This window comes from Tenebrio molitor, chromosome 7 (assembly GCF_963966145.1).
Source record: "Tenebrio molitor chromosome 7, icTenMoli1.1, whole genome shotgun sequence".
In the NCBI taxonomy this organism is placed as follows: domain Eukaryota; kingdom Metazoa; phylum Arthropoda; class Insecta; order Coleoptera; family Tenebrionidae; genus Tenebrio; species Tenebrio molitor.
In genome coordinates, this window is record NC_091052.1 from 9,490,730 (window position 1) to 9,516,165 (window position 25,436).

Consider the following 25,436-nt stretch of genomic DNA (forward strand, 5'->3'; position numbering starts at 1 on the left):
AACATCGTTTCAGATGTTGCCGACGTCGCCATCAGGCACTTATTGACGTGATTTCTGTGATTTTTGCACGTTTTCCATAACAGACAGTAGAATAATAACAGTTCTTTGGGACCGTATCTACACTGATTTTATTGTTTTATGTACAGTACAATGAGTATGGTGCACTTATAAACATTGTATAAAATAATTATGTTATAATATGGAAAAAGATTTATTCAATAATATTATGAGCAAACTACAATATTTTATAAATGAAACAGCTTCAACATTATAATATTATTGATTTATCAAATACCGAGAGAGATGAGCCGTTTTCTGTTGTGTCAATAAAAAAACTACGTCAACATCATACGGCTCACGCCCAAGTACCATATATAACATATTATAACAATTACTATGTTAATGATTATCATCGTTATCTCAACTGAAGTCTTAATGGCAACAAATCCCTTCGATCGGAGGGACCTCAGTTTACAATTCTTCCGGTACCATTTTCAACAGAGCCATTTTCTTCTTGGCCACTTTCGAAATGAGCACATCTATGGGTTTTGTGGTGTCATAAAGTGATGGTGCATTGAAGATTATAAGTCCCGTTCCGACAACGCAAGCCAGAGTGAAGATCCACAAGAAGAGTCTGTCGAGTACCATCGCTACGTACTTCCAGTCTTCCTCTACCTGCAGAAAGAGAAAGATCACCGAAAGCAGAGAAGAATCTGGGGTACTTTACGTTTTCAAAAGAGTCCTTGTTTCTGACGTGCTGCGCGATGAACCTGGAGTCAGCTATCGTCCTCTCCATGTCGTGCATGTCCAGCTTGTCGAAGGATGGACTGGCGTCGCTGGTTCCGTCGAAGGTGTTGGTTCGACAACTAGCCGGACTGTAGAGATCTTCGTCGCCCCCTGAGAGTGGCATCGAAGGGAAAGGGGGTTCTCCGAAGCAGGGACCCATGCCTCCAGAAGCGGCTACATCGAATCTAGAGGGAGGCGGAAGACCCAGATCGAAGCTATCGAATGAAGTTTTCTCGAAGGGTTTACACTTCTCCATGATGGGGACTTGGATGACGTCGGTCAGCATGCTGTCTTGACATTTGTTGTCGTCATCGTCGTCCTTCTTGGGACGCTCGATGAAGAGGAACTTGGGGAGGATGTCGATGAAGAAGACGCGAACCCAAGGGGCGAGTTTATGCGTGACGGGTGAGCGAAAGTTGACGTTCAAGACGGCGATCGTGATGACGACGGACAGAGTGCACAACAACATTGTGAAGAGCAAATATTTACCTAACAGAGGCACTGTTATGGAAGTAGGAGGAATGATCTCCACCAACAGCAGGAAGAAGACGGTCAAAGAGAGCAGAATCGAAATGCAAAGTGACACTTTCTCGCCGGAGTCCGAAGGCAAGTAGAAGACCAAGATGGAAAGGAACGATATGCCCACGCAAGGTATGATCAAATTGACCGTGTAAAAAAGTGTTTTTCTTCGTAAAGTGATGTTGAAGATGATGTCAGGGTAGGGTTCTTCGCAGCAACTGTAAAACTTCTCGTTCCGCACCGCCGGCACCTTCATTATGTCCCATTCCACTGATATGTAATAATCCTGAAGATCTATGCCTACATCGATCTTGTTGGAGTCTTGTACTTGCGACAGATGGCGCAAATCAACCTGCCAGACACGTGTAGTACAGCTGTGATTAATTTATTGCCCTTTACCATGTATCCGTCGTACGTCCACGAGCCGAACTTCATGAAACAGGTCTGCTCGTCGAAGGGGAAGTACTCGACGTCTATCTCGCAGAAAGACTTGTAGATCGCCGGGGGTTTCCACACTACTTTACCCGTGTGATGCAGGATGGCTTTGGTCATTATTGTTACTTCGTAGTTGCCATCGGCGCTGAAAAATCACAAATGCCCATCCACTTACATTCTCCTCGTGTCGCTCTTAACTCCATTATGCTTTTATTAAGTCGCTTTGATCTCTATCCGCGGAAAATTGCATGCAGAACACGAGATAAAGACGCTCCTATTATTAGATGATATTAAAGTTGTTTTACAAAGCTGCGTACGTGGCTCCCTCTGAATAATTTATCCTGCGTCCTGAAGGAGGCGTGCGGGGCGTGTCCTTTCATAATTAACTTAATGATGGAAATGTACCAAATCACAATATTTCGCGTTATGTGGTAATTAAAAACAAACATTTGGACAAGCGATCCAAAAAAAAAAAAAAACTCAGGACGAAACGTGAAAGCTGAGCTTTCATCAGGCGAGATTCTTGTTGTGCAAGTCAAGGGTGCGAAATATATTTGTACAAACATAAAATCTGTTGCAATTAACGCAACTGGCATTTTTATGCCATCTGGATGTATAAAAACGTTAAAATAGTCACAGTTTGGGGTGCGTTTATCGCCGTAAACGTCACCATAAATTGTTGAATAATGTTCGGTTTTTCCAAATTCGTTCGCCTTCCTTGAGAAATATTCAAAGAGAAATGAGTTTCGTATTTTTTACGAGCGTGTTGTTTTCGGACTAATGGCCCTATTATCAAAACAATTTTTCTTGATTTTGTTAATTGCCCCGTTTTATAAAAAATCGAAAGTGGATGTATTTTTTAATAAGATGCCGCAGTGCGTCGGATCTCATTGTCTCGTTTGAGGCGTCGGCGCTCCCTTGTTGGGGTAAGCGGCCGTCACAATCATCCCTTAATAAAACGAGTGAGCAGAGCCGCTGCAAAATCACTCACTTATTGTAGAGTACAATATCTGGAAGCCAAATGTGTTCAGATGGAACATGGAGAGTTTCAACGCCGTTGTAATCGTCCGGATTCCACTTCAGCTTATAATCGTTCCATTCCTGAAATGCACAGCTGCGGATTTACACCTGAAATTGGACACGAACAGGTTCATACCTGTTCAACCCAAACGTTCGTGGTCATGATCTGATTTTTGAGGTTCTGAAATGAAAGGAAGGAGTTTTTTGAGACGTTGGATCGGGTGCTATTCAACTCACCACATCGATTAGCTGGGAGAGTTTGAGGCCCATTTTGACGGTGAGTCGGTCGGAGTTGTTGCCGACGGGTCTGATGAGGCGGTTGTAGTTTGACAGAAGATCATCGTAGAGACGTTTCGCGTCCTGGTTGCCAACAACGACCGGGCTGAAAGCTCCCAGTATCAACCATGAAAGGGCGAGCAACAGCTCCATCGTGCCCTCCTGCAAGAAATTGACTCGGATATTGCGTTAAGTGAACTGGTCAACTCCCTAATTGTGCGATCATAATTTATCATCCGAAATGTCAGTGCAAGGGTGGCTCGAAGGTAATAATTAATTAAGGGCCGTCTCGAAATTTACAGCCTTCTAACATCTGTCACAACTTTATTATAGATGAATTACGTTATTAATTTGTCTTAGTCGAACAATCTACATCCGCAACAATCCGCCATGTCTTGGCCGCAGCGTTTCATTTACTTCACACAAGAAAATTTGCCCTGTCATGACAGCACGTAAAAAATTACATCTCAAACTCCAACAACCAACATTTTAAAAATTGCTGAATATTTCATGCGTTTTTTTAATTGTTTACTCTCCGAACGAAATGTTTTAATTCTTCCAAGAAAATTAATTTTTGTTTGCTTCCGCTACAATTTACAAGACAAAGCTTAAATAAATCTCCTGGAGGCCTATATTTATGACAAAAGGATTTAAGACGCCGATGGTATGCTTCATTCGCACAAAAGAAAAATTCTACGATCCGATTTTTCTTCTGTAAGAGATGTACAGCTCTAATTTATTTCGAGGAAGGTGGAAAGAGCTGCAATATTTGATTATAAGTAAAGGAAAAGTGTGGGGGTGTTCTTTTTGCCTAATCCCCAGATACAATTTCTAAATTCAATTTTTAGTTGAAAAAGTTATGAATAAATTACGCGAAACTTAATCAATTAAACTAGATAATGGACTGGTGTAAACTTTACAAAATTCAATTTTAGACTGGTGCAAAACGCTGAATCAAGTTTTACACGTTTTAGCACAAGAGAAGGTTGTTTATTTAAACTTTTACATTCTCAACTGGAATAGTTGTTCAGTTGGAGATGTACTGCAAACTATGTTAATAAAAATTTAATCAAGCATCCGAGTAGTTAGGAAAGTTTTATTGAAATTCTCCCACTAGTTGAAAGTAATAAGAGCAAATGAAAAGTTCCTGAATTGACTAGCTACCAAGTGTCTAGACTTCTTGTAGTTTCGTCTCGAAAAATAGCAAAGAAACAAATAGCTGTATCGAGTAAAACTTGCGGATTAAAAATTATTTTTAATTTTACAATTACGAGTATCTTTTGTGGAAATCTCCGAAACAAAGAGTACGTTCCACGCGATTTAAAAAATGTCTTTTCTTGTTGCCGTTGTCGTTTGAACTTCCACTTAATCTCAGAAACGACTGAATCGGCTACAATCAAATTTTCCACGCAATTTATTAACATACAAAGACATAAAATAGTTTCCCTTTGGAACAGAATGTGTTTCAAAAAACTTAACTCAGGAAAACCAAAATATATTTATTGGTTTTTCTGTCTGAGTAAGTTTCAATTACATGTCACGTAAATAAACAAATAAAGAATTTCACGTTTCTTTTTTAAATGTGAATCGAACTGATTTAAATTTATTCAAACCAACCGATGGCTAAAGGCTGTTATTATTTCCAAGGCGAAATCACAAGAATTGGATTTCATTGCGATGCTTTTCCATAAATATTGTTTCAACAAGCAGTTTTATTTTTCTATGAAAATCATGTTGAAAAACGAAACGAAATCTTTGATTTGGAAGCAGCAATCTCCTGTTTTATTGTTCAAAAGTACAGACGTATTAGTTTCAGGTCGCTGAGTTGGTCAGATTGTTTATTTTGTGGAGCTTAGTTCTGCTCTGAACTCGGTCAGCTAAGCCAGATTCTGCAAATGAGAGTTTAATTGTGAAGCTCTTACAAATTTCTTTCTATTCAACATTTAGGATAATGCAATAAAATTAAATGTTGGCTTGATATTTACTGATAATTACTGTTTTAATCATTTTCAAACAAAGGAAAAAAAATAGTTGTTTTTGCATTCCAATAATAATAATCGCATGGCAAAATAATAGTATACAGGGTGTAACAGAAAAAAGTACATTAATTTTAACTGGTAATAGAACTCATCAAAAGCAACAACTTTTCTCTCTGCCATTTTGGCGAAAAACGTTGCGTAATGGCTTAAAAAAATACGAAAAATTTTCCTAAAACCGTTCATATCTCCAAAACTAAGCTACCTAAAAACGTGAAACAACCAGATTCTTACGAAATGGATTTTTTGCTATACGGGTAAATTTGTTTGAATTTCGATTTCGGCGTTTAAACACGTTTTCTTGATGAAAATGGACGTTTTTTTCATATTAGCGCTGATCTCAATTAGCCATTGCAGTATTTAGTGGCGTAGGGCTATTTTAGTGAAAAATCTCTTCAATTTTTTTTTTTTGGAATTAAACATCGCTTTTCGGCAAAATGGTAGATAGAAAAGTTGTTCCTTTTGACGAGTTCTATTACCAGTTAAAATTAATGCACCTATTTCTGTTACACTCTGTATGTATTACGAGTATGTTATGAGGAGCAAAAATGAAGTTTTATGTGCTGCGGCTGGTAGATTGGTTGCCGAACACAGTCAGCGGAGATAATAACTTCACGGACGCTCCTCAGCGGAGATAATAACTTCACGGACGCTGGTCAGCTCGTTAGATGCCATGACAATGAAGTGACACTTTAGCATTATCAATGCAGCACTATATATAATGTCATAATTTACGGACGTTTGAAGAAAAACAGATTTCATCAAATATTCACTTGGGGGTTTTCTTTTGGATTCTTCACGTGTATGTGAAATTGCCATACCTTTTTCCTCGCTTGGCACTTGTGCTTTCGCTGTTGCTCAGCAATGAAACACTGATCTGCGACTCGTGCTTATTCTCACAACGGTAAAAGCTTTCGTGAGCTCAGAAAAAAATTGTGAAAGAATTCACGCTTAGGAGATTATAACTGAAAAAAATAGGATTGAAGTTTAATTCGACCAAATTCATTTTAATTGACTAATATTGTATTTAAGCATAGTTTTTTATTTTTTCATGGATGTCGTGCTTTCGAAAATTATAAAATTAACCTTAATTAAGTGAACTGAACATGATCATGATTGTTTATAGTTTATTCTTATGTGCTTTCAGTATTTCGCAAAACGATCTTTCAACAAATAATTTGACCAGAGATGAGAAAATGTTTCAGTAATTGATAAAAATCTCGTCAACTTGTGTTGCAGCCAGTTCTTTGTGAGCATTTATTTATTTTGTTCGATAATAATCTCTCTTTGATGGTACAATTCAGAAGCGTGAAAAGAATTGGCAGAATTCAATTTGTCGCAACAAATTTATGTTATTGAATCTCTATTTCTCGAATCGAAGCGCCAGCAATTAAAGTTGGTGGGGGTTGTTTATTATCATATAGATCTTCCAGGACGCAAAAAAATATCTCGTCTAACGGGGGTAATTTTAAAAGGATCAATCTTCGAGAGCGTCCGAATTAATCAGGATTTGAACACAGCTGATGGAAAACTATGTTAATTAAGAATTGATCGGCGCTGATGCAAATTTAGTTGCGACTGAACAAAAAGCTCATTCGTAAAATTTCGGAATGAGATTGTTTTATTAAAAACAAACAGAATCGAAGACTTCTTTATGTAAATGGAAGAAGTAGCGTTTGTTAGAAGTGGAGTAAGTCGCTCAGTTTTGAGAGTTTGAAGTGGCGATCGAGTTCCAATGAAAATGTTAATCTTTGCAGTGTCTCGACGCATCAAGATCTCGAACCACAAAGATTCAAGATGACAAAGACCACTCGAGTCGAGCTTTTGTAAGTCAACTAGTGAACGCCCACTTTCGAATCTAAACAACAATCTGAAACGTGAGCTTTCGACCGGAAAGCGATTATCCATTTAAATTGGAGGCGCCACTTACCTCTTACATGATCTGCCCGTCGACTGTAAAAACGCACGTTGTCGATGTGGTCTTCATGTTATCACGCATCACCGTCACTGCGACGTGCTTGTGTTAGAGTCCTGCTGTCGGCAGGGCATCCCTAGCTACTGGGGTGCAGCATCCCTTAGCAGTTCTTTGATACGACGGAGGTTCGCGAGCGGATCCGAGGAAAGCCAGTCAATACCCGGTCGGAGACTCGATCCGGAGGGCGGACCGGAATTATCGCTAACACCATGAATGAAGGATTCACCAACAGCAATGCGATATGCCGCACCACTTCGGATTGATAACCACATTAATTAATTATGAAAAGTCGCCCCGACCCACTCGTTAGCCGCAACCGGAAGAGAAATTGATGGTCCAGGGGGTGAAATTAACATCCTGCGAGATGCTTCAATGCAGACTCCGGTGTGATTAAATCGCGACTTTCTAAAGCGCGCCCCTTAGATCTAACTAGGAATATTACACAAAATGGAGGGCGAATATTAGTTTTTCTTGGTAATTCGGGATAGGTAAATCGCGGACGGGAGATTTCGCTCGCAAAATGAGAAGAACTTTACATTTCAAATGAAATGACTTGGTGTACTTTGCCGTTTTCATCTTCGCCGGAGCGAGCTCCTGAATACTTTTGCACATTTTAGACCCAGTATTTAGGAGGCGGCACTTCCCATTTACAAGTGACTTGATATTCCCATCGCGATTTAATAAAAAACTTTATTATGATGCAGAACTACTTTAACGACTTTAGCTGAAGTTTGTAGGGCGAAAAATGGGGCGGTTTTTGCGCGTTTGGTGGAGGCGCCGGTTACTCGATCGAGTCTCTTTTTTACGCAGAACCGCTCAAAAATAATTCGCAGAGGAGAGACGCAAATAAAATAAGTTATGTGGGATTTTCTTATTTTTCATTTTATTGATTAGGAGAACGAGAACATCCCGTTCCAGATAGAGTGTTCGCATGTTGGATACATTTCAGTGCAATTATGTTGTTTGTTTGCTGCCAAGTCGTACTCATCCTTTTCTTCGTGACCTTCGTCTTCGTGATGTCTCACTCTGAAAACAAACATTGGAAAAAAGCTCTTGGGCAATTAGGCGGCGCCGCTTCGCGCCACACAATCTCGTAAATTTTCATAAAAAATAACGGATGCAACCCCTACCTGAATATGGCCTTGATGATTTCCGCCATGAAAGTGCCCCTGTCTCTGGTTGCTTTGCTGACTTCGCAAACGGCTTTGAGCAAACAAGCCTTGCCATCTTTGCTTAGTCTGTAAATAACTTTTGTTTAAACAAAGACACTCCCGAGGACAAACAAGCTTCTTATTAAATTACCCTCCAACTAGCAAATCCGAATCTACGTCCGTATTGACCCACTCGAATTGAAAAAAAAATCTCTATAATAATATTACTCACGCCGTGAACAATCCTTCGATTTTAGCATACAAGTCCCGTCTCGTCCTTCTGTAGACCTTGTGGTAAACAGGATGCAAATAAGTCGTGACGGGTTCCTTTCTCCTTGACTGCCCCCGAGCTGTTTGTCCTGTCCCATACCTGAAAAAAAAAATCTCAAATCCTGACCTCCAATCCACACAAATTCATCATTACTGATTGCGATTTTTGTTGGTCCGTCCAGATCCCTCGTAATATCTGTTCTTGGTTTTACTCTGAGCTCTGGTAAATCCTTGTGGCGCGAGCTTTTGGGAGAATTTGCTGATGGTGGTGTAACCAATTGGTGGCGGTTTATTGATGAGAAACGGATTGTAATAGGTTTTCTTGTAAGTGACAGGTGCCGGCGATTTGGTATTTTGTAGCGACCAACCGCCGGATGTGTGCTTTTCGGGCTTGTCAATACGGTGGAGCAGTTCAGAAGGCCTCCTGAAAGGCACGAAAGGATCATGCGGTAACTCCCAAGCCAACGCCGCAGTCGCCCCGACTGTGAATATTTGACCCACCCCTACGGACGGCATGGTGAAGCAAAATACTGCAACAAATATGATTTATTAATCAGGCAATTATCTTCGAATTAATTAGCTAGTCAAAGCAGACGTTCCCTATTCTTAGAAGCCTAGGATTATAGCCTCGTTGGAAATTCATGACAGTAAAGTGGTGATTTTCGCAACTATAAAAGCTTGTTTGCGATTACTAAAATATTAGCTTTGTGTCATTAGTGTTTGTGCAGAATTTTAGCGCTTTGAATAAGTCTAATTAGCACTTTATGCGAGAGGAAAATATGTCAGTGATAATAAAAATATTATAACAGAAACAAACAATCTAAATCCTGCCGGCGTGACTTTAGCCACGTTTCTCATCATGAAAATCTTTAATAACATAAAATAATATCTGTGGCGGTCGTGAAAAAGTAGGTAAGTCGAAAATGTTAATTTTTCAGAGCAACGATTCAAAATTCCACATCATTCCTAAAATCCTGTAATTAAATAGAAACTTCTATCTACCTGTACTTGCTTTCAATATAAGTAAATTTTAAACTGTGAAAATTTGAATTATTTAATTCCATGATTTATTATTAAGGTGTAAACATCGTTAACTCATTTTTGAAATTATTTGACTTACCTACTTTTTTACGACCGCCACAGATATGTTCTCTGAATTTAATTAATTTAATAATTTCCCAATTATATTTGGAATTAAGCGTAATAAATATGTCTTTGCGAACTTTTTTTGGTAAATCCGTTAAATGGAGTTGGTTCTTCATTTATTCCACCTTCCTGTTAATTTTTTTTTTAATCATACAGGTCATCTAGATCATTGTGTTTTTTTATGTCTTCTTGCACAATGGAAAGTTTTATATTTTTCTTATTTTATAACCTTCATTAAAATTTTCACAACAAGCCTACAAAGCATTTTTAAACTAAACCGCAAAATGGGCACAGCAAAACCTTCACTTTAGAGACGCTAGTACATGTTTCCGTTTATTTATGAAAAAAGCGCCTCATCTGTCAATACCCGGAAGTCCCAGCTTCTTCCAATAGATTTTTCAAACAGGAACAGGACAATTTATCTCTCCCGGCCTTTGACACTTGTTGTTTTAATTTTCCCGTTCCTTTTTAACAAATCAAACGGAATACTAATTTATGATTCAAAGCGATCGTCGCCAATTTGTCACTAATTTATCTGAAACAATTTCTTTGGTAGACTGAGATGTCTTTGAGAGTATTGGTGGAATTGTACAAAATTCTGAGGATGCTAACAGACGTTTTGAAGTAGCTTGAAAGTAGAACAAAAGCTCGAAAAATATTTCAGAAGCTCTTTGTACATTTTACACAAAACGAACGCCCCCACCGGTGAAGTGTAATAAGTTTAGCTTTATAAAAATAAATTACCTTCTTGTGTTTCAAGGTAATGCCTTATCAGTGTCGAGTTACGCAAAGCTCACGCAGTTGTAAATTCAGAGGATAATGGCGTGAGCTTACAAAGCCACCGGTAATAAAATGGTATAATAATAATTAATGTAATTCTTTAAAAGTAATTTTGTATTTAAAGGATTGAGTGTGCGGGTGTCACGTGGAAAATTTCGCACGTTCCTGTTGTGAAAGCTTTTAAAATGTTTGAAATGATATTTGATCCTCAATCAATCAATCGCACGCCTGATTGACAGGTTATGTGACGGTTTAACGACATATCAATGTATCTGGAACCACTTAACGCACAATAAAAAAATAAGTACTGACCTAGTTGCAGGGAGCTCCCCTCCGGAAAAATGAGATACCTCCTCTTCCTCGTCAAAGTTTTTTCGGTGGCGTTCATCTGCGCCGCTATATCATCTTGCAAAGTTTGCAGTGTTATTTTTATCATGAAAATAGCGACGAACAACGTACAAAAGGCGACTTTTCCGGCCATTACAAGTTTCGAGAGTTCGACTGGAATCACAAGAGACTAGAGTGATTTCGCTGATGAGGCGCTAATTGTTTCAACGGTGCATTTCATTGTCGAACGGTACTTGAAATTACAATTTCGGTTAAATATTTAACGACGACCTGATTAAATTATCATGGCTAGTCTAATTCCGGATTTTATTGACCGCAGTTTGCCCAACTTTCCCGACTTGTTCATACAGGATGGAGATCCCCTTGTATCTCGTAGGAGTTTTTATGTTGTTTGTTCCTGAAATAAATTCGGGTGGATCTAGAAATGACAGCGTTATTCTTTCGCGTCGTAAAAGATATGTGGCTTTCCCAGACGGATCCACCATGATCGTAAGTTTTCCCTTTTCTTTTGGTTTACCTTGAATGAGTCATTCCAGTGGGCGTTTTGCATGACCGCTCAAACAATCCTCCCCATGGGAATTTTCACCGAAGGGGTCAACTGGGGCATCGCCTACGACCTCCCGAACAAAACAACCTTCAGCGAATATTTCAGAGACAAGAAGTCTAATTTCATCCTCAGAAGAAGACACCGTAGGGACTTATACAGTAAGGCTGAAGTTATAATGGATTCGTAAGTGTTTACTATACATACATGCCCGTCCAGTCCCTCCAGAGGAACTGGTAGAATTACAAACTGGCAATGCGGCTAAACCCAGCCTACAACTTTCACATCATCCAAAGACATCCTCGCGGTTAATGTTTTCCGGTTCAGAAACTCCCCCAAGTTTATTTCATTCATTTCCAAACTTATTTATCTCCGGAAGAGTTTTTTAATTCAGAAACTATCAAACCTACGCCTCGCCGATTTTTGACAAGAGTTGAGTAATCTCATCCCGTCGGTTCTGTTATTTTTTATCTTGCCGCTTCTCATTAATTCTTGTCTATCTTTCAGGATGGGCTTCGACGGGCGAAGCTGTATCTTCAGAGCTTTGTGTGAAGCATCTCGTCTCAGTCGTAAAAGTCCCACTTTGTCGGAAGAACTGATCCGCCTTGTCTTCAAGTAAGTCATTTAAGGGAGCATCTCGAAAATGAAAGTCGTTACGAGCGATTTCCTCTTTAAGAGAGATAATTAATCTGTATTGATTGATAGGTTTCCGGGTTCGACCATATCGATACTGGAGCCGGAGGAGCATCGCTTGTATCATTCGGCGTATCGACGAGGACGAGAAAACAAGCAACAGGATTGCGCCGAGATGTTCCCGGCATGTTCAATCTCCCTCATAGATCTGGCTTTAGGATATTACAACGATTACCTAGAGGAACCTGATTATGCGGCATCAAGACCCAATCCATAACGGAAGTTTTTCGCGTATCTTGTTAACCCATTTATGTAAACTGCACTGTTAATAAAATTTTTAAAACTCGAGCCAATCTCGTAAAATATTTAATCCCATTTACGGAGTGCAGACTGGCTGGAAACCATATAATGCGATTCAGACACTGTCTGGGTCACATGATTATTACAAAGAAACGTTTTATTTTCTTGGTGCAAACAGTTTTTACCGTTAGCACTTCAATTAACGACCACATAACGAAAATAACTGTTGTTGTTTTCCTTTGAAGTGATTTATGATCGCGACAGTTCACAAGATGACAATCCCACAAATCGCATTTCTGTTCGTCACGATTCTGATGTTTGCAGACATCGGGAACGCTAACGATCCTCGAGATAGGATTTTATCCCGGAAAAAAAGGTATCTGGTGTTCCCCGAAGGATCGAGTGTATCAGTGAGTATTTATGGCGTCATATCTGTGCGAAGTCAGAAATTGTGGGTCGATAGGTTTTAAATTCAATTCGCATCGATTGCGACGGTGTGCTTGGAAATTGGATTGGAGAGGGCAAAGGGTCTTGTTTTAATTTTAGATGTTGAGATGCGAATTTAATTTCCAGATAGCAATATGTGTGACCTCTCAGATGGGAATAACACCAGGTGAAATATTCACGGAAGGCGTAAACTGGGGCATCTCGTACGAACTCCCCAATGACACGAAACAGTTTAAAGAGCTCCTAGATAAACCGAAAGAAGTGATGCAGAGGCGGCACCGCAGACAACTCTACTCCAAAATGGAGACTATCATGAGATCGTGAGTTGTACGGAATTTGGGTGATCAAAAGTAACGGGTGTTGTCTGACAGGATGGGGTACGATGGTCGCGACTGTGTACTAAGGGCTTTATGCGAGGCTTCTACTCGTTTGAAACCGAAAGGAGGGAGTCTCGTAGATGAGATCTTGCGAATCGTATTCAGGTCAGTCGTTACCGATAACTTATAATATTTTATAATGTTGGTATTTCAGATACCCGAAGAAGTATAATGGAGGACGAGAAGAGGAAGAGCATCAGTATTATGGGGCGGCGGAGAAAGCACGCGAGGACGAATGCTTCGAAATGTTTCCTGGGTGTCCTTTTTCATTGATTGATCTAGCTCTCGGCTATTATTCCGCTTTCGGGTATTATCCCGATACATAAAAAGCTCTTTCAGAAACACACTGTGGCCAAATTAGCAAATAAAGTCGACTCTTTCTATTGATTGAATCAGATTTCCTTTGACGACTTCCCCTGAAAGATTGCGTTTGTCTGACCCCGGTGTTAATCCGGAATTTGACGTGACATGTTGAAATACATTTATCACTGACGTGCTGAAAATTGCTTGGTACACTTGACGCCCTTCCAAATTGATTGTGGGTCAACAGCTCTTGATGGATTTTCAGGAACAAACATCTCTCGCTATTTTTTCATCTCGACAAAGTGCTCAAATTATAGCCTTCGTCTTAATTTTTGCGCTATTTCTTGGATACACACTGCAACACCCGTTACCTAACAGTAAATCATTATCTTAACCAGGTCTGAACTCCGAGTGATTTGCATAATCGCATCTCGCTTCGGGTTGTGACGATGCTGCTAGACAAGCATTTCAATTTTGCTCTAGTGTTTTTTGTGCTTTATTGCAACTCGCCTTGTGCAGTGTCTCACCAAAAACTCACTCAATTAACCAGGGCGAAAAGGACATTGATATGGCGACCGGGACGCAGCAGATTACAAGTCCGTATCAGCAGTTTTATTTCATTTCTTTACAAATTTGTTTGTCAGATCATCACAGGATTCGGCATTCCGCTTGACCTTAGAGTGGAGACGGCGATCATCGGGAGCATCATCAAGGGCTGGTATACACTCCCTCAGAACGTCTCCGACCTCAAACCCTTCGGTAACGTCTACTACGAGCGAAGAAAAAAGCGGGCGTTGTCCAGATGGGATATTTACGATCTTCTGGCTCAGTTGTGGCAAATGTAAGATTTATACTTCCGCGAGGTGAAAATGTATTATTCTGGTTTTTCCAGGCGTGGTTTCGAAGGGAAGTCGTGCATATTGAAGACCATCTGTGAGCTGTCGCACAGGCCTGTTGACAAAAATTATGGACTTTTTGATGAATTGATTCACGTTGTTTTTAAGTGAGCGGAAATGGAATGTCGTCGAGTGTGACGCAAATTTTTTCTGTTTTAGTCCGAAGAGTACAGGGGAAACGGCACGTCACCACAGTGACAATGAGTATTTTGCGGCTCACAAGTTGGGAAGGAAATCTGGAGATTCGTGCAAATCGAGATTCTACGATTGCCAAATTAATTTAGTCGATATGTTTACGATGTGAAAATAATTTCTGCTACCAAAACGACGAAATAGTATATTATGCAACAAGATTTATAAACGGCACTTTAGTCACGAGTTTTATTAGGCACGAGCGGAGCAAGTGTGTCTAGAGAAGTTTATAAACGAGTTGCATACTATACTTTTTCTATGACCGAATAAACAAAACAAATAAAACAAGCAACTTCTTTATTAAACGTTAATTTAAACATAAAATTCGAAACTGTTAAACGTCAATTAACAAGTGACAACTAACTTGATTTTGGCTGTCAGCTAACTTTAGCCCGTGGCTAAAAATCCCGTTGCTAACTTTACCTCGTGACTAAAGCGCACAAAGGCACAGCTTGTCAAGGTATATTTAAACATCACTTAGCGTCATAGAAACATGCGATAAATGGCATTTTAAACATGAGATTATAAAAACAATTTTTTCTACAAACACTAGTAAAAAGTCAATTTTTAACACGGCATACATGAGTTAAAAATTGTTTTTTTTTCACTAGTGTTAAAAGTAATGACAAGTCGTTTGTCACAATGACGTTTTGACAGAGCAGCACAGAAAGACCCATGAATACCAGAATAATAAGCTTTAGCTACCTACAATCAACGGACGGTGTTGAAAATAGGCAACACTCCATGACTCAATGCTCTTCTGCGTCCTGCTTTCAATCATATTTTTAACATAACCTCATTTTTTAAGTGTTTTAAATGGTGTTTGTACTGTTTGTAGAAAAAATAGTGTATGATACTCGTGTTAAAAGTGATTTTATTTTGTTCGAAGGGTTTCTCCACTCGCTGCGCTCGTTCCGAAATCTTCCCTGCTCTCAAAATAAAATCTTACTTTTAACACTTATATCATAAATAACTTTTGTTACTAATTTTTCAGGATTATGTGGCTTCATTCGGTTTTGCTTGTGATTATTTCCTTCATGTGTTTAGCAACCAATTGGGTGACAAATATTGACCAATCAAAACGAGAAAACAAAAAATAACCCGATAAAATTTCTCTAAAATGCACATGTGCAATAATCTGATAAGAAATGTCGGTAGGTACCTGATTTAAAAAATATATATATTTTGAATAAAAAGGATTGGAAATAATGCGTTTGGTTTCATTCTATTCAGGAAATAATCAGCCGTATACCCCTCGTGCAAATTTTTTTATCGGAAATGTTTTTGCTAATGAACGAAAACATCCATAAATGAGGTCAGAAGACCAATTATTAGCAAATAAGAGCACGAGACGAAGTCGAGGGCTTTTATTTGATAATAATTGGTCTTCTGACCGAATAATTTATGGATGTTTGAGTTATATGTTATGTTGTGGGATATAATAAGTGATTAAATTAGTGTCACTTCAATGACATTTGCATTTCCTTTCTATACACCTATATTGTATTTTTCTTGTAACTGTTTGTACGCAAACCATTACATCAATATTTATGATACCAGCTACACAAAAATTAATTATGTACTTCGAAGAATAGGTATTATTTATCTTTATTTTACAAAAGACGTTAATAAATTTTTGTGTACCTTGTTTTTTGCGGTCTTTTGAATGCTCAAATCAGTAATGAGTAATTACTAAATTAATAAATGTTTGGCAGGAAATTAGTCCCCGGCGATGAATATTAATTTAATGAATGTGAATGGCTTAGTAAAAAATTTCAATTGGTTGTTTTATTTTATTATCCAGGAAAAACATGATGGGAAAAAGAGAATTAGACTTCAAGAGATATCTCTTGTTGTTTTTGAAGTTACTGTTCCCAGATCTCAAATCATTTACTAATGTTTACTAACAGGAAGAGGAAAAACGTTCACTTTTTAGGTGAAATATTTACGAGCTTTTAGCTCAGTTGTGGCAAAAGATTTATATTTTTTATTTAGGTGAAAATCTATCATTCTGTTTTTCGCGAGGGCGTGGATTCGGCGGTAAATCTTGCATATTGAGAGCTTTGTGAGTTATTGCATAGGCCTGTAGATAAAACTTATGGTCTTTTTGATCAATTGAAACATGCCATTTCAGCGATTCGGGAATGCTGGAAAAAAAATTAAATTGACTTGCAATTCATTACGCAATTTTAACAATTTTCTTATTTACATCTTGTTGTTTGCTTCAACTTTTTGCAACAAAAGCAACAGTAAGTTACTATCATAAGACCAGAAGAAACAAAGAAACTTGTTGTTTATCTTTTAATTAATGCAGGTTGAGGTGTTCTGGGAACAAGGTGGAACAAGATTATTGTCAGAATTGATTTGTCTTCCCTCCTGTGGGTTTAATTGGTTTAGATTCGAGCAAAACTTGTTGATTGATAATAATCACACTTCACTACCATCAGTGCAACAATTAAACTGAACTAAATGAAAATTATGTAACACTAACTATCTAATTAATTATTTCTGTACTGTCAAATTCTCTACACCTGCTCTCCATCAAAATAAAATTTCCAAACAAAAAAAAAATCTGATTTTTTTAATTCATTCTAATTTAATTTGTGTATTAAAAAAAAGAGTGTGTGCTTGACCGCACGACAGAAGTGAAAATTTCTATGACATTCGTAATTGATACAGGGTATCAGGGTATACAGGGGCATTCACTAGTAATGGACTTAACAACGTCCCGACGCAACCAAATAAACATACTCGTATTTCTCAAACGAGTAGTTACCAATTATTTTTTAATGAATCTAAGACTGCTTTTATTAAAACAATTTTCAGTTGTCGTTACGTAACATGTATTTGCGTTTAAATAAAAATAACCTAAAAAAATTACATCAATTTAGATGTCAACTTCATGTTAAATTAGAAAGACTAAAACCAACTGTTTAAAATTTTTTTCAATAAATATAAATGATCCACGAAGGCGATGAATATGTATAACTGGTTGCGTCTCAATGTTTGTAAGGTCCATTATTACTCGTGAATAACCCTGTATAAGGCATTCACGATCTTTTTGGGACCAAGTTGGCTATGACCATCTAGTGATTTTGTTGGCAGTACCTCGGTGATAACTACATTCCCTAAAGGAAATTGACACTTTTTGTGTTAGGTTAGGTTGTTTTCAGTTTAGGATTATATTTTCTGAATAAGTACATTGTTGCCGGATCTCTTAAATCTGGTCTGTCATTTTTAAATTAAATTAAATCGTTTAATAGAAATTGTTTATCGTAATAAAATTATTTTGGCAATCTTGATTGTTCCTTTGACGAAAATTTAAATTATTTTTGCACACTTAATAAATCATTTAGTTTCTTACGAATATTAAAATAAAAAATCTGGCAATGCGGTGGCAAGAAAATGTCGAACAGACACTGACAGGAAAAAAAAATACATCCGTTGCATCACTGAGTCAATCAGTCCAACATGAAAAGAAAAAATCATAGCCAACTCGGTCCCAAAAAGATCGTGAATGCCTAATATACATTATACAGTGAGTTTTTTTTAAGACTGGCCATAGGGTTTTACATGCTAATTTTTCAACCCCCTGTTAACTTTTGTTCCGATGAAAATATTCAAACCATTTTTGGAATAAAGTTAGAAGATTTTTTAAACTATCGGATAGATAACAATTCAATATCCCAAACTGTCGAAAAAGTTGTGAAAAAAATATTTTTTAGCGCGCCGAAAACGTCCAAAATTGGAGATCGTCAGGTGCTGGTTGAGCCGACAATGGCGCTACTCTGGCGGCCGCTCGACGTACTATTATTTCGGCGCCCTAAAAAATATTTTTTCACAACTTTTTCGACAGTTTGGGATATTGAATTGTAATCTATCCGATAGTTTAAAAATTCTTCTAACTTTATTCCAAAAATGGTTTGAATATTTTCGGAACAAAAGTTAACAGGGGGTTGAAAAATTAGCATGTAAAACCCTATGGCCAGTCTTAAAAAAAACTCACTGTATAAATTATATTATTATGGATGATGGTACTTGGATAAATCAGGAACAACGGGCTTGTGATAGCTAAAATACGAAATAAATACTTTGGATTGTAGTTCCATTTTGTGTTTATTGTACTCTCTATTGAGTCATTTGACATATTTAAATCCAATGTTGTTTTTAAAAAGTCATTGAAGGGCTTTGATTTTTCTGTCGAGAAATATTAAAATCTCCACTAAAAATCTGACTGTTTCTCGCTCGCTCGGCCTCGAATTTACTTGAATGACCCTTTCACCTCGGAGCGTGTGACGTGACGCGTGACGATGAAACTAATTCACTGCCCGGGAATAATGTCGTGGTGGGCCTAAAGAAGTTTTCACTTCAAATATTCGATAAATCTTTGCTAAATTTCAAATTTGGCAACGATCTGATTGGATTACATTTTTTGAAGGTCACCAAAATGTGCATGAAATGAACAAATGTGACTCATGTTTCTGGTATCTCTTCTCCGACGGAAAATGCTAACGCAATGCTCTCACAAATGAAAAATTGGTATTATTTTCACGAAAAAAAAAACGAGCCATTACAAGATGCGATATTTACGGTTTATTACACCGAAGCTACTGAAACGTAAAAATATAATTTGCGAAATTGCATTTGTGGATCATTTTTTCTTTTATCCAGACAGAAAGGAAAAATTAGTGACGCTTTTGTCGAACGATTGATACAGCACTAAAATTGTTTGCGTTGCATCTTCTGTGCCTCTCATTAAAACGTTTTCTCGATGAGAAAAAGAAGATTATGTTTAATTATTGTGTACGCTGAAATACAAGGTAATCAACAAGAAAACAAATCAAGAGTGCTACCTACTCTTTGTTTTATCGAAACGTCTTTCTCAGCTTGATCGTCCACAGATGTATACTTGCACAGTCGTTTTATTGGTTGCCTACTTCTTGAAAAATCTATTATTGTTTAATTAATTGTTAATAATAATGCTTTATCGTCAGTGGTAAACCCCATTTTACCACTTATTTTTGGTTACAATGACGGGAAACGTCGTTGTTTTAAAATTGACACTTCACCGAAAAATCTGCTTACCAGTGGCGTTGCGTTTGGCAATAAATCTGGTAAATTACTCATTCTTACGAATGTAAAATGTTGTTCTTGTTTATTTTATAAATGTTCCTCTTTATCATATAATAATGCACAATTATAATTCCAACGAGTCTTACCTAAATCCAGGTGTAATGTAATTTTTGATAAAATTTTTCTCTTGGTTGTAGCTGTTGGTCGATGTTCCCATTGTGTTGAAAATTAGTGAAACCGCAATTTACTGAATCTACAAGTTTGCTGCTTGCTTGTGTGTCTGAAACACCACCTAACTAACTAACACTCATGTTGACAGGTTCACACCCTAGACACACACTAATTTCAATATCTAAATATTGGAACACACGTTAGACCAATTAAAAAGTTGTTTGTCTCATCTACATAACAACTATTGGCTCATTGAAATTCTCTGTCATAGGGGCTCAAATTGAAGGTATAATTACTTACAAAATACTAAAATAGAACTTTTCTGTCGTGTCTGCATCTATTTCTAAAAATGTCCCTACTACACTTGTCAGTAGCAATCTTCCTCTTTCATTTCTTATCTTCAAGCTGTGGTGAAGATGTGAGAGATGTCAGCAGAGAGAAACGCTCGTTAATTTGGCGCGAGGGTGCTTCCAGATTGCAGGTTCATCCTGGATTAATTTTTTCTTCAAATTGTCCAGAATAATTTTTCAGGTTATCACAGGTTTCGGTGTTCCCGTTGATCTGAAAAGAGAGACTGTGATAATCGGGAGTGTGTTCAAAGCAAATTACGGATTACCGACAAACTCATCGCATTACACCAACCCTTACGTCTCGTTCCAACGGAAAAAAAGAGCGGCAACGAGATGGGACATTTACGATTTATTGTCGCAGACTATTGAAACGTAAGGCCCCAATTGAAGAAATTGCATCCGGGAATAATTTTTTGTTTATTGCTAGGCGTGGATTCGAGGGAAAATCGTGCATTTTACGAGCCATCTGCGAAGTGGCGAGCACGCCTCTGGAGAAAAACTACGGACTTTTCCACGAATTGATGCACGTGATGTTCACGTACGTACCGGAGTCTCTTTTTCTTTAATAAGCACGTCTTCGCAGGCCCACCTCCACCAAAGAGAAGGCGAAGCGTCACGCCGACAACGAATATTTTGCAGCGCAAATGATCGGAGAAAAAAAGGGAAAATGCGATAAAATTTTCCGCGATTGCCCCACCAGCTTGATGGATATGCTCACGGTTTACAACACCGAAATTAACTTCTAATCAATGTGGAGAATTTCAAGTGGTATGTCTCGATCGACTAGTTTCTCAAATAAAGTGTTCTCTCGTTTGCAGCGGATCTGGGACGCTAGACGCATTATTCCCGCATCATTAAACTCGACGTTGACTGTACATTTTAACCTATAATTAATGCGACAGCTTCATTGCTGCGATCGATAGTGTCTTGTGCCTGTCACCATTTTGCCCCTTCTCACAGCTTTATTAAATTTTTAATAATGCAATGTTACCCCCAGAGAATAATTATAAAGTCCCTCTTGTGGTTTTACTTTTTGTAATTTATTGAACCATTAGCCTCCGGTGTTGACTCTATTTCGGTCCAAGCTTCAACAGGTGAGTGGCTCAGCACAAATGTTTTTGTTTACTGTACACTTAGCTGCTATTTGAGTGTCGTAATAGAGACATCAACAGATGACACTTCTTTGGAAAAATGTCCCATACATCGACCTCACACCTATTCCAATATTTAGACAGCGAAACACGTATTAGATCAGTTAGAGTCTATAAAATACAATAAAAATTTGCCGATTTAAATTGGGGATCAAAAGCGCTCAAATTGGATGTGTCATTATCCACGAGGTATTAAGATGACGTCTTTGACGTCACCCTCTGTTACTTTTTCGAAATGCTCAAGTGTGAGTCATTTTCATTGGTGGTGATTTTAATTTGTTCGTCTGCAATTTGCGGACAACACTTGAAACATGAGAGTTTCACCAGAGAGAAACGGACTTTGGTTTGGCCCCCAGGTGGCAGCAAATTGCTGGTTTGGCATCTCGTTTGTTTCTTTTTCCGGTTGTGACAAAAACCTTCCAGGCTATTTGCGGTTTTGGGGTTCCCGTCGATCTCAAAGCAAGAACTGTGATATTCGGAACTGTGTTTAAGGCGAATTACAAATTTCCTACAAATGCCACACAAATCACAAACCCCATCGTCACGTACGCTAGGAAGAAGAGGGCGGCGACGAGGTGGGACTTGTACGCACTGCTGGGACGCGCCCTGGAAATGTGAGTGTAAATCCAGGTCTGCCTCTGGCTGATTTTTGTTAATTAGGCGAGGATTTGTGGGGAAATCGTGCGTCCTGAGGACCATTTGCGAGGTGGCGGCGACGCCTCTGGAGAAAAACTTCGGACTTTTTCACGAACTAATCCACACGGTTTTCACGTAAGCATTCAACTCTGCCAAACTGAAATAAATCGGGAATTTCAGGCCCACAACTACCAACGAGAAGGTCGATCAACACTCCGACAACGAATATTACGCGGCGCAGTTCTTCGGCCAGAAGAAACGAAATTGCGGAGAGATCTTCTCCGATTGCGGTGCAAGCTTCTTGGACACGTTCACGTTCAACACAGTAGGGTAGATTAAATAAATATATCGAAAACGAACAAACAATTTATTTCGTGAACAATTTGCGAACAGAACTTTGAGGAATTTATGACAGCGTCCTGGTAAATTGCTGGATGAAATTCAGGGGACATTCCGGAAATAACACTGCGCAATTGTCAACTTCCTTTCCGAGTTTTTCCGCGGCATAATACTCGTTGTTTAAGTGATTGTCAAGCTCTTCCCGTGTCGTCGACGGTCTGAAAATTACACTTTAACGAGATTTCCTATGAAATCCTTATTACCCACGTCAGGATCGCGTGGACGATTTCCGCCAAGATCCCCGTCTTCTTGTCGAAGGGTTGTCTCGCCACCTCGCAGATGCTCCTCAAGAGACAGGCCTTGCCGTCGCCGTAGCCGTTCCTCTCGAAGAACTTCTCGATGAATCCGTAGGCGATCCACCTGGTGGCGGCGCGCTTTTTCCTCACGAAATTGATGGAGGGGTGGGTGAAATCGCTGCTGTTGGTGGGCAGTAAATAAAAGGCCTTCACCACCGTCCCCACGGTTATGCTTTGGTCGCGCAGCTCGATCGGTAAACCGACCCCCGCAATCAGCTTTCACCCGATTTTATTAATATTAATGGATGTGTCAGGATCAAATATTGCTGAAAAATTACCTGCACGTAGTTGACGCCTTCCTTCCAAATTAAAAATCGTTTTTGTCGAGATAATATTTCACCGCTCGTGTCTAGAAGTTTACCACAAACAGAATTTATGAACACTGCGTCGATTGCCAAATGCATGAATAGCGCTGAAATTTTCATGATTCACGTCTGATACGGACGCAACTCCCGGGATATTATTTATCGAAGATGAGCTTTGCAGATTAGGTTAAACGACCTTTACGACGTGATTTAAAGAGTAAACAAGAAGTTTAGCGAGTGGGTCCTAATTAGCATTGTCGCGCTCCGAATCAACTGTTGTCTTGAAGAAAAATTCACTAAATAATAATAAAAACAATAAATAATGGTATACAATAAAACCATGATAAACTGTCCTTACTGTTAGTCCTGAAAATAAAAATTACGCAGTTTCAATTGCAGGAAGAATTTTTTAAAGGTTTAAACTCTGGAAGGTTTGCAAATGAAGTTTTTTCACTTGTGGGATTGTGAAGGAGTTTTTTGCTCGACCGAACTCATCAATGGCGGAAGTTACATAATGCAGTTTGCACAAAAACTTGTCTCAAATCTGGCCAATCAAACGCCTTTTGGATGAAAAATATTTTTCTCATGTGGGAAATAAAGTATTTTCTAAATATCTGAAAATCTAGTAGGAAAGAGCAGGTTTGTACATAAAAAAAGGAAAATAACCAATTCTTCGAGTCGTTCAACAGTGATGTCCCATGTGGTTAAAATTGGAGTGGAACGGGAAGAAATAATAAAAGCCGTTGGCCATAACACTGGTTTTTCAATAAAGCTTTATTTACAATTGACAGAAAAACATTATCACGACACCGTTATTAAAGATAACTAAAATCGTGGTTAAAGTAAACATAAAACGATATAGATTTATGCAATTATAACCTGCGAGAAAGAAATGAATTCGTCGCCAAGGTAATTAGAGTCCTGATTAAATTTAATAAGGGTGTCGTGATACGGCTCTATGTATTTAATACCTGTACTGTAATAATAACTGTACGTTTAAATAATGAATTAATAAAGTTTCATTGTACTCGTATTTTGCGTTTTTTATCCTGCGACCCTCTAGATTTCTCTAGATAAATTTTTATTTACACACGCAAGCTTTGCTACTTAAGTAACAACATTCAAACTAACTGTTAGTTCTCGTGTTGTTACTAAGTTACGAAGCTTCTGTGTACAATAAAAATGTAAACACCGGTCACGTTGTTTTGGCATAATGGGAGGAGGCCATGATTTATTTTTTTAACGTTGGACACACTGATTTCCATCACTAAAGTGCCTGACATGCGGACCTATCAAAGTATCAAAATGAACATAACATGTTGCTGAATTTTCAGCAATATCTGAGTATTCTTCTATTGCAAACTGGTAATACTGACAACAATGCACTAGACATTGACACTATTTATAACCTCTAACTTAGAAAAACATAACCTAACTCAACAGACACCTCCCATTATTCCAAAACAACGTGCATGCATTTTATCTACAATATCTATCTTTATTGTATTGGGTGATTCAAAATGAATTGTGGATAAGTATGGCAACTATGTACGAAAATGTATGTGGCAACATTTCTTTGACAGTGCATAGTCGCGCAATTTTGAAAATTGTCAAATCAATATGCAATTGTATAAAAATAATCAAATGCAGGCTTATGAAATGTCATACAAATGTGAACTCTACCCCACTCACACAGTTGCCACATAAATTTTCGTACATAGTTGCCATACCTACCACAAAAATTCAACAGAGGCACTGATCGGTGAAAAAAGAAGATATGTTATTTCGATTTTAGAGAATTGACAAGAGTACCATTTCTCTTTTATTTTCTATAGTGGAATAAAATCATCGAGAAAATTACAGTCTCGAGGTTTTACTTTTAATAAACGAATCGTGGCAAATAGACCAGATATTTTAGTTGTAAATAAAAGCAATTGTGGTGCATTCCTTAGTAACAAACTCTAATTATATTAGCACTATAATCGATTCACCATGAATGTGGATAAGAGGTGGCTATGACATCTGGTAACATTGTTGGTAGTAGCTACAGAACAAATAAAATTCCCTAAAAGAAATTGATAGCTTTCGTGTTAGGTTAGGTTGATTTCAATTAAGGTTAAATTATATGACGGAAACGGTTAACATCGTTGCCAGCTTGAACGTATTTCGAGTTGAATGAGTTGAATCATAATTTGAGTATCAATGCCTCTGAAATTCGAACTTGAATAATTACAAAAAACAAATATTCAATTATAATTTTTGTCCAAATTTGAATGTCCAACCAATCATGTCATATTTCTGACAGGAAAAAATATAAAATTGAATCAGTTTATTCAATATGACAAAAATAAATCACAGCCACCCCTTATCCACATTCATCGTGAATCGATTATAGCAATAAAAGTCAGTGAAATTTAAATAAGACTACTGTGTTACTATTAATAATTTCAAGGACGGGCATTATGCCAAAGAATCTAAAACACAATTTAAAAGTATAAATGAAAACGTTATAAACAAATTCAAATAGCAGTATTATGTATTATCATCGATCAGTTAACCGGCATTCAAGATGTAGAATAAAGTAAGGTTTAATAAGTAGGTACAGTTGGTTGCAAAAAAAA

At 38.0% G+C, this 25,436-nt stretch overlaps 7 protein-coding genes across 10 annotated transcripts; 4 read left to right on the forward strand and 3 right to left on the reverse strand.

Annotated features, from left to right (window-relative positions):
* Positions 1–104: 104 nt before the first annotated feature.
* Positions 105–7,147, reverse strand: nAChRalpha1 (nicotinic acetylcholine receptor alpha1). The gene is made up of 7 exons (XM_069055093.1): positions 7,003–7,147; positions 2,998–3,198; positions 2,897–2,941; positions 2,732–2,841; positions 1,705–1,885; positions 728–1,657; positions 105–675 (listed from the first exon to the last, which is right to left on the reverse strand). The coding sequence occupies exons 2-7, from the start codon at positions 3,187–3,189 to the stop codon at positions 472–474; spliced, it is 1,662 nt and encodes a 553-aa protein (XP_068911194.1). The 5' UTR covers positions 3,190–3,198; positions 7,003–7,147; the 3' UTR covers positions 105–471.
* Positions 7,148–7,903: 756 nt separating this feature from the next.
* Positions 7,904–19,835, reverse strand: LOC138134883 (uncharacterized). Of its 2 annotated transcripts, none has more exons than XM_069053464.1 (5): positions 19,654–19,835; positions 8,623–8,998; positions 8,431–8,568; positions 8,178–8,285; positions 7,904–8,073 (listed from the first exon to the last, which is right to left on the reverse strand). In XM_069053464.1, the coding sequence occupies exons 2-5, from the start codon at positions 8,982–8,984 to the stop codon at positions 7,938–7,940; spliced, it is 744 nt and encodes a 247-aa protein (XP_068909565.1). In that variant the 5' UTR covers positions 8,985–8,998; positions 19,654–19,835; the 3' UTR covers positions 7,904–7,937. The 2 variants fall into 2 exon arrangements, with proteins under 2 accessions (XP_068909565.1, XP_068909564.1); XM_069053463.1 differs by lacking the exon at positions 19,654–19,835 and adding an exon at positions 10,707–10,875.
* On the forward strand, positions 11,089–13,435 carry LOC138134884 (uncharacterized). 3 transcript variants are annotated; one of them, XM_069053466.1, is made up of 7 exons: positions 11,089–11,231; positions 11,279–11,472; positions 11,794–11,901; positions 11,992–12,629; positions 12,793–12,986; positions 13,038–13,148; positions 13,198–13,435. In XM_069053466.1, exons 4-7 carry the CDS (start codon positions 12,471–12,473, stop codon positions 13,367–13,369), a joined length of 636 nt encoding a protein of 211 aa, XP_068909567.1. In that variant the 5' UTR covers positions 11,089–11,231; positions 11,279–11,472; positions 11,794–11,901; positions 11,992–12,470; the 3' UTR covers positions 13,370–13,435. The 3 variants fall into 3 exon arrangements, with proteins under 3 accessions (XP_068909567.1, XP_068909568.1, XP_068909566.1); XM_069053467.1 differs by having other exon boundaries at positions 11,279–11,447; XM_069053465.1 differs by lacking the exons at positions 12,793–12,986; positions 13,038–13,148; positions 13,198–13,435 and having other exon boundaries at positions 11,094–11,231; positions 11,992–12,267.
* On the forward strand, positions 13,585–14,722 carry LOC138134886 (uncharacterized). Its single transcript, XM_069053469.1, has 4 exons — positions 13,585–13,942; positions 13,991–14,187; positions 14,239–14,349; positions 14,402–14,722. Exons 1-4 carry the CDS (start codon positions 13,796–13,798, stop codon positions 14,544–14,546), a joined length of 600 nt encoding a protein of 199 aa, XP_068909570.1. The 5' UTR covers positions 13,585–13,795; the 3' UTR covers positions 14,547–14,722.
* A 192-nt stretch (positions 19,836–20,027) lies between the features above and the next one.
* LOC138135026 (uncharacterized) lies at positions 20,028–20,774 on the forward strand. Its single transcript, XM_069053663.1, has 4 exons — positions 20,028–20,159; positions 20,210–20,400; positions 20,456–20,566; positions 20,612–20,774. Exons 1-4 carry the CDS (start codon positions 20,028–20,030, stop codon positions 20,772–20,774), a joined length of 597 nt encoding a protein of 198 aa, XP_068909764.1.
* Positions 20,775–20,848: 74 nt separating this feature from the next.
* LOC138134887 (uncharacterized) lies at positions 20,849–22,170 on the forward strand. The gene is made up of 4 exons (XM_069053470.1): positions 20,849–21,552; positions 21,603–21,793; positions 21,840–21,950; positions 21,996–22,170. The coding sequence occupies exons 1-4, from the start codon at positions 21,415–21,417 to the stop codon at positions 22,147–22,149; spliced, it is 594 nt and encodes a 197-aa protein (XP_068909571.1). The 5' UTR covers positions 20,849–21,414; the 3' UTR covers positions 22,150–22,170.
* Positions 22,164–22,935, reverse strand: LOC138134885 (uncharacterized). The gene is made up of 3 exons (XM_069053468.1): positions 22,789–22,935; positions 22,422–22,726; positions 22,164–22,372 (listed from the first exon to the last, which is right to left on the reverse strand). Exons 1-3 carry the CDS (start codon positions 22,933–22,935, stop codon positions 22,222–22,224), a joined length of 603 nt encoding a protein of 200 aa, XP_068909569.1. The 3' UTR covers positions 22,164–22,221.
* Between the last annotated feature and the right edge of the window lie 2,501 nt (positions 22,936–25,436).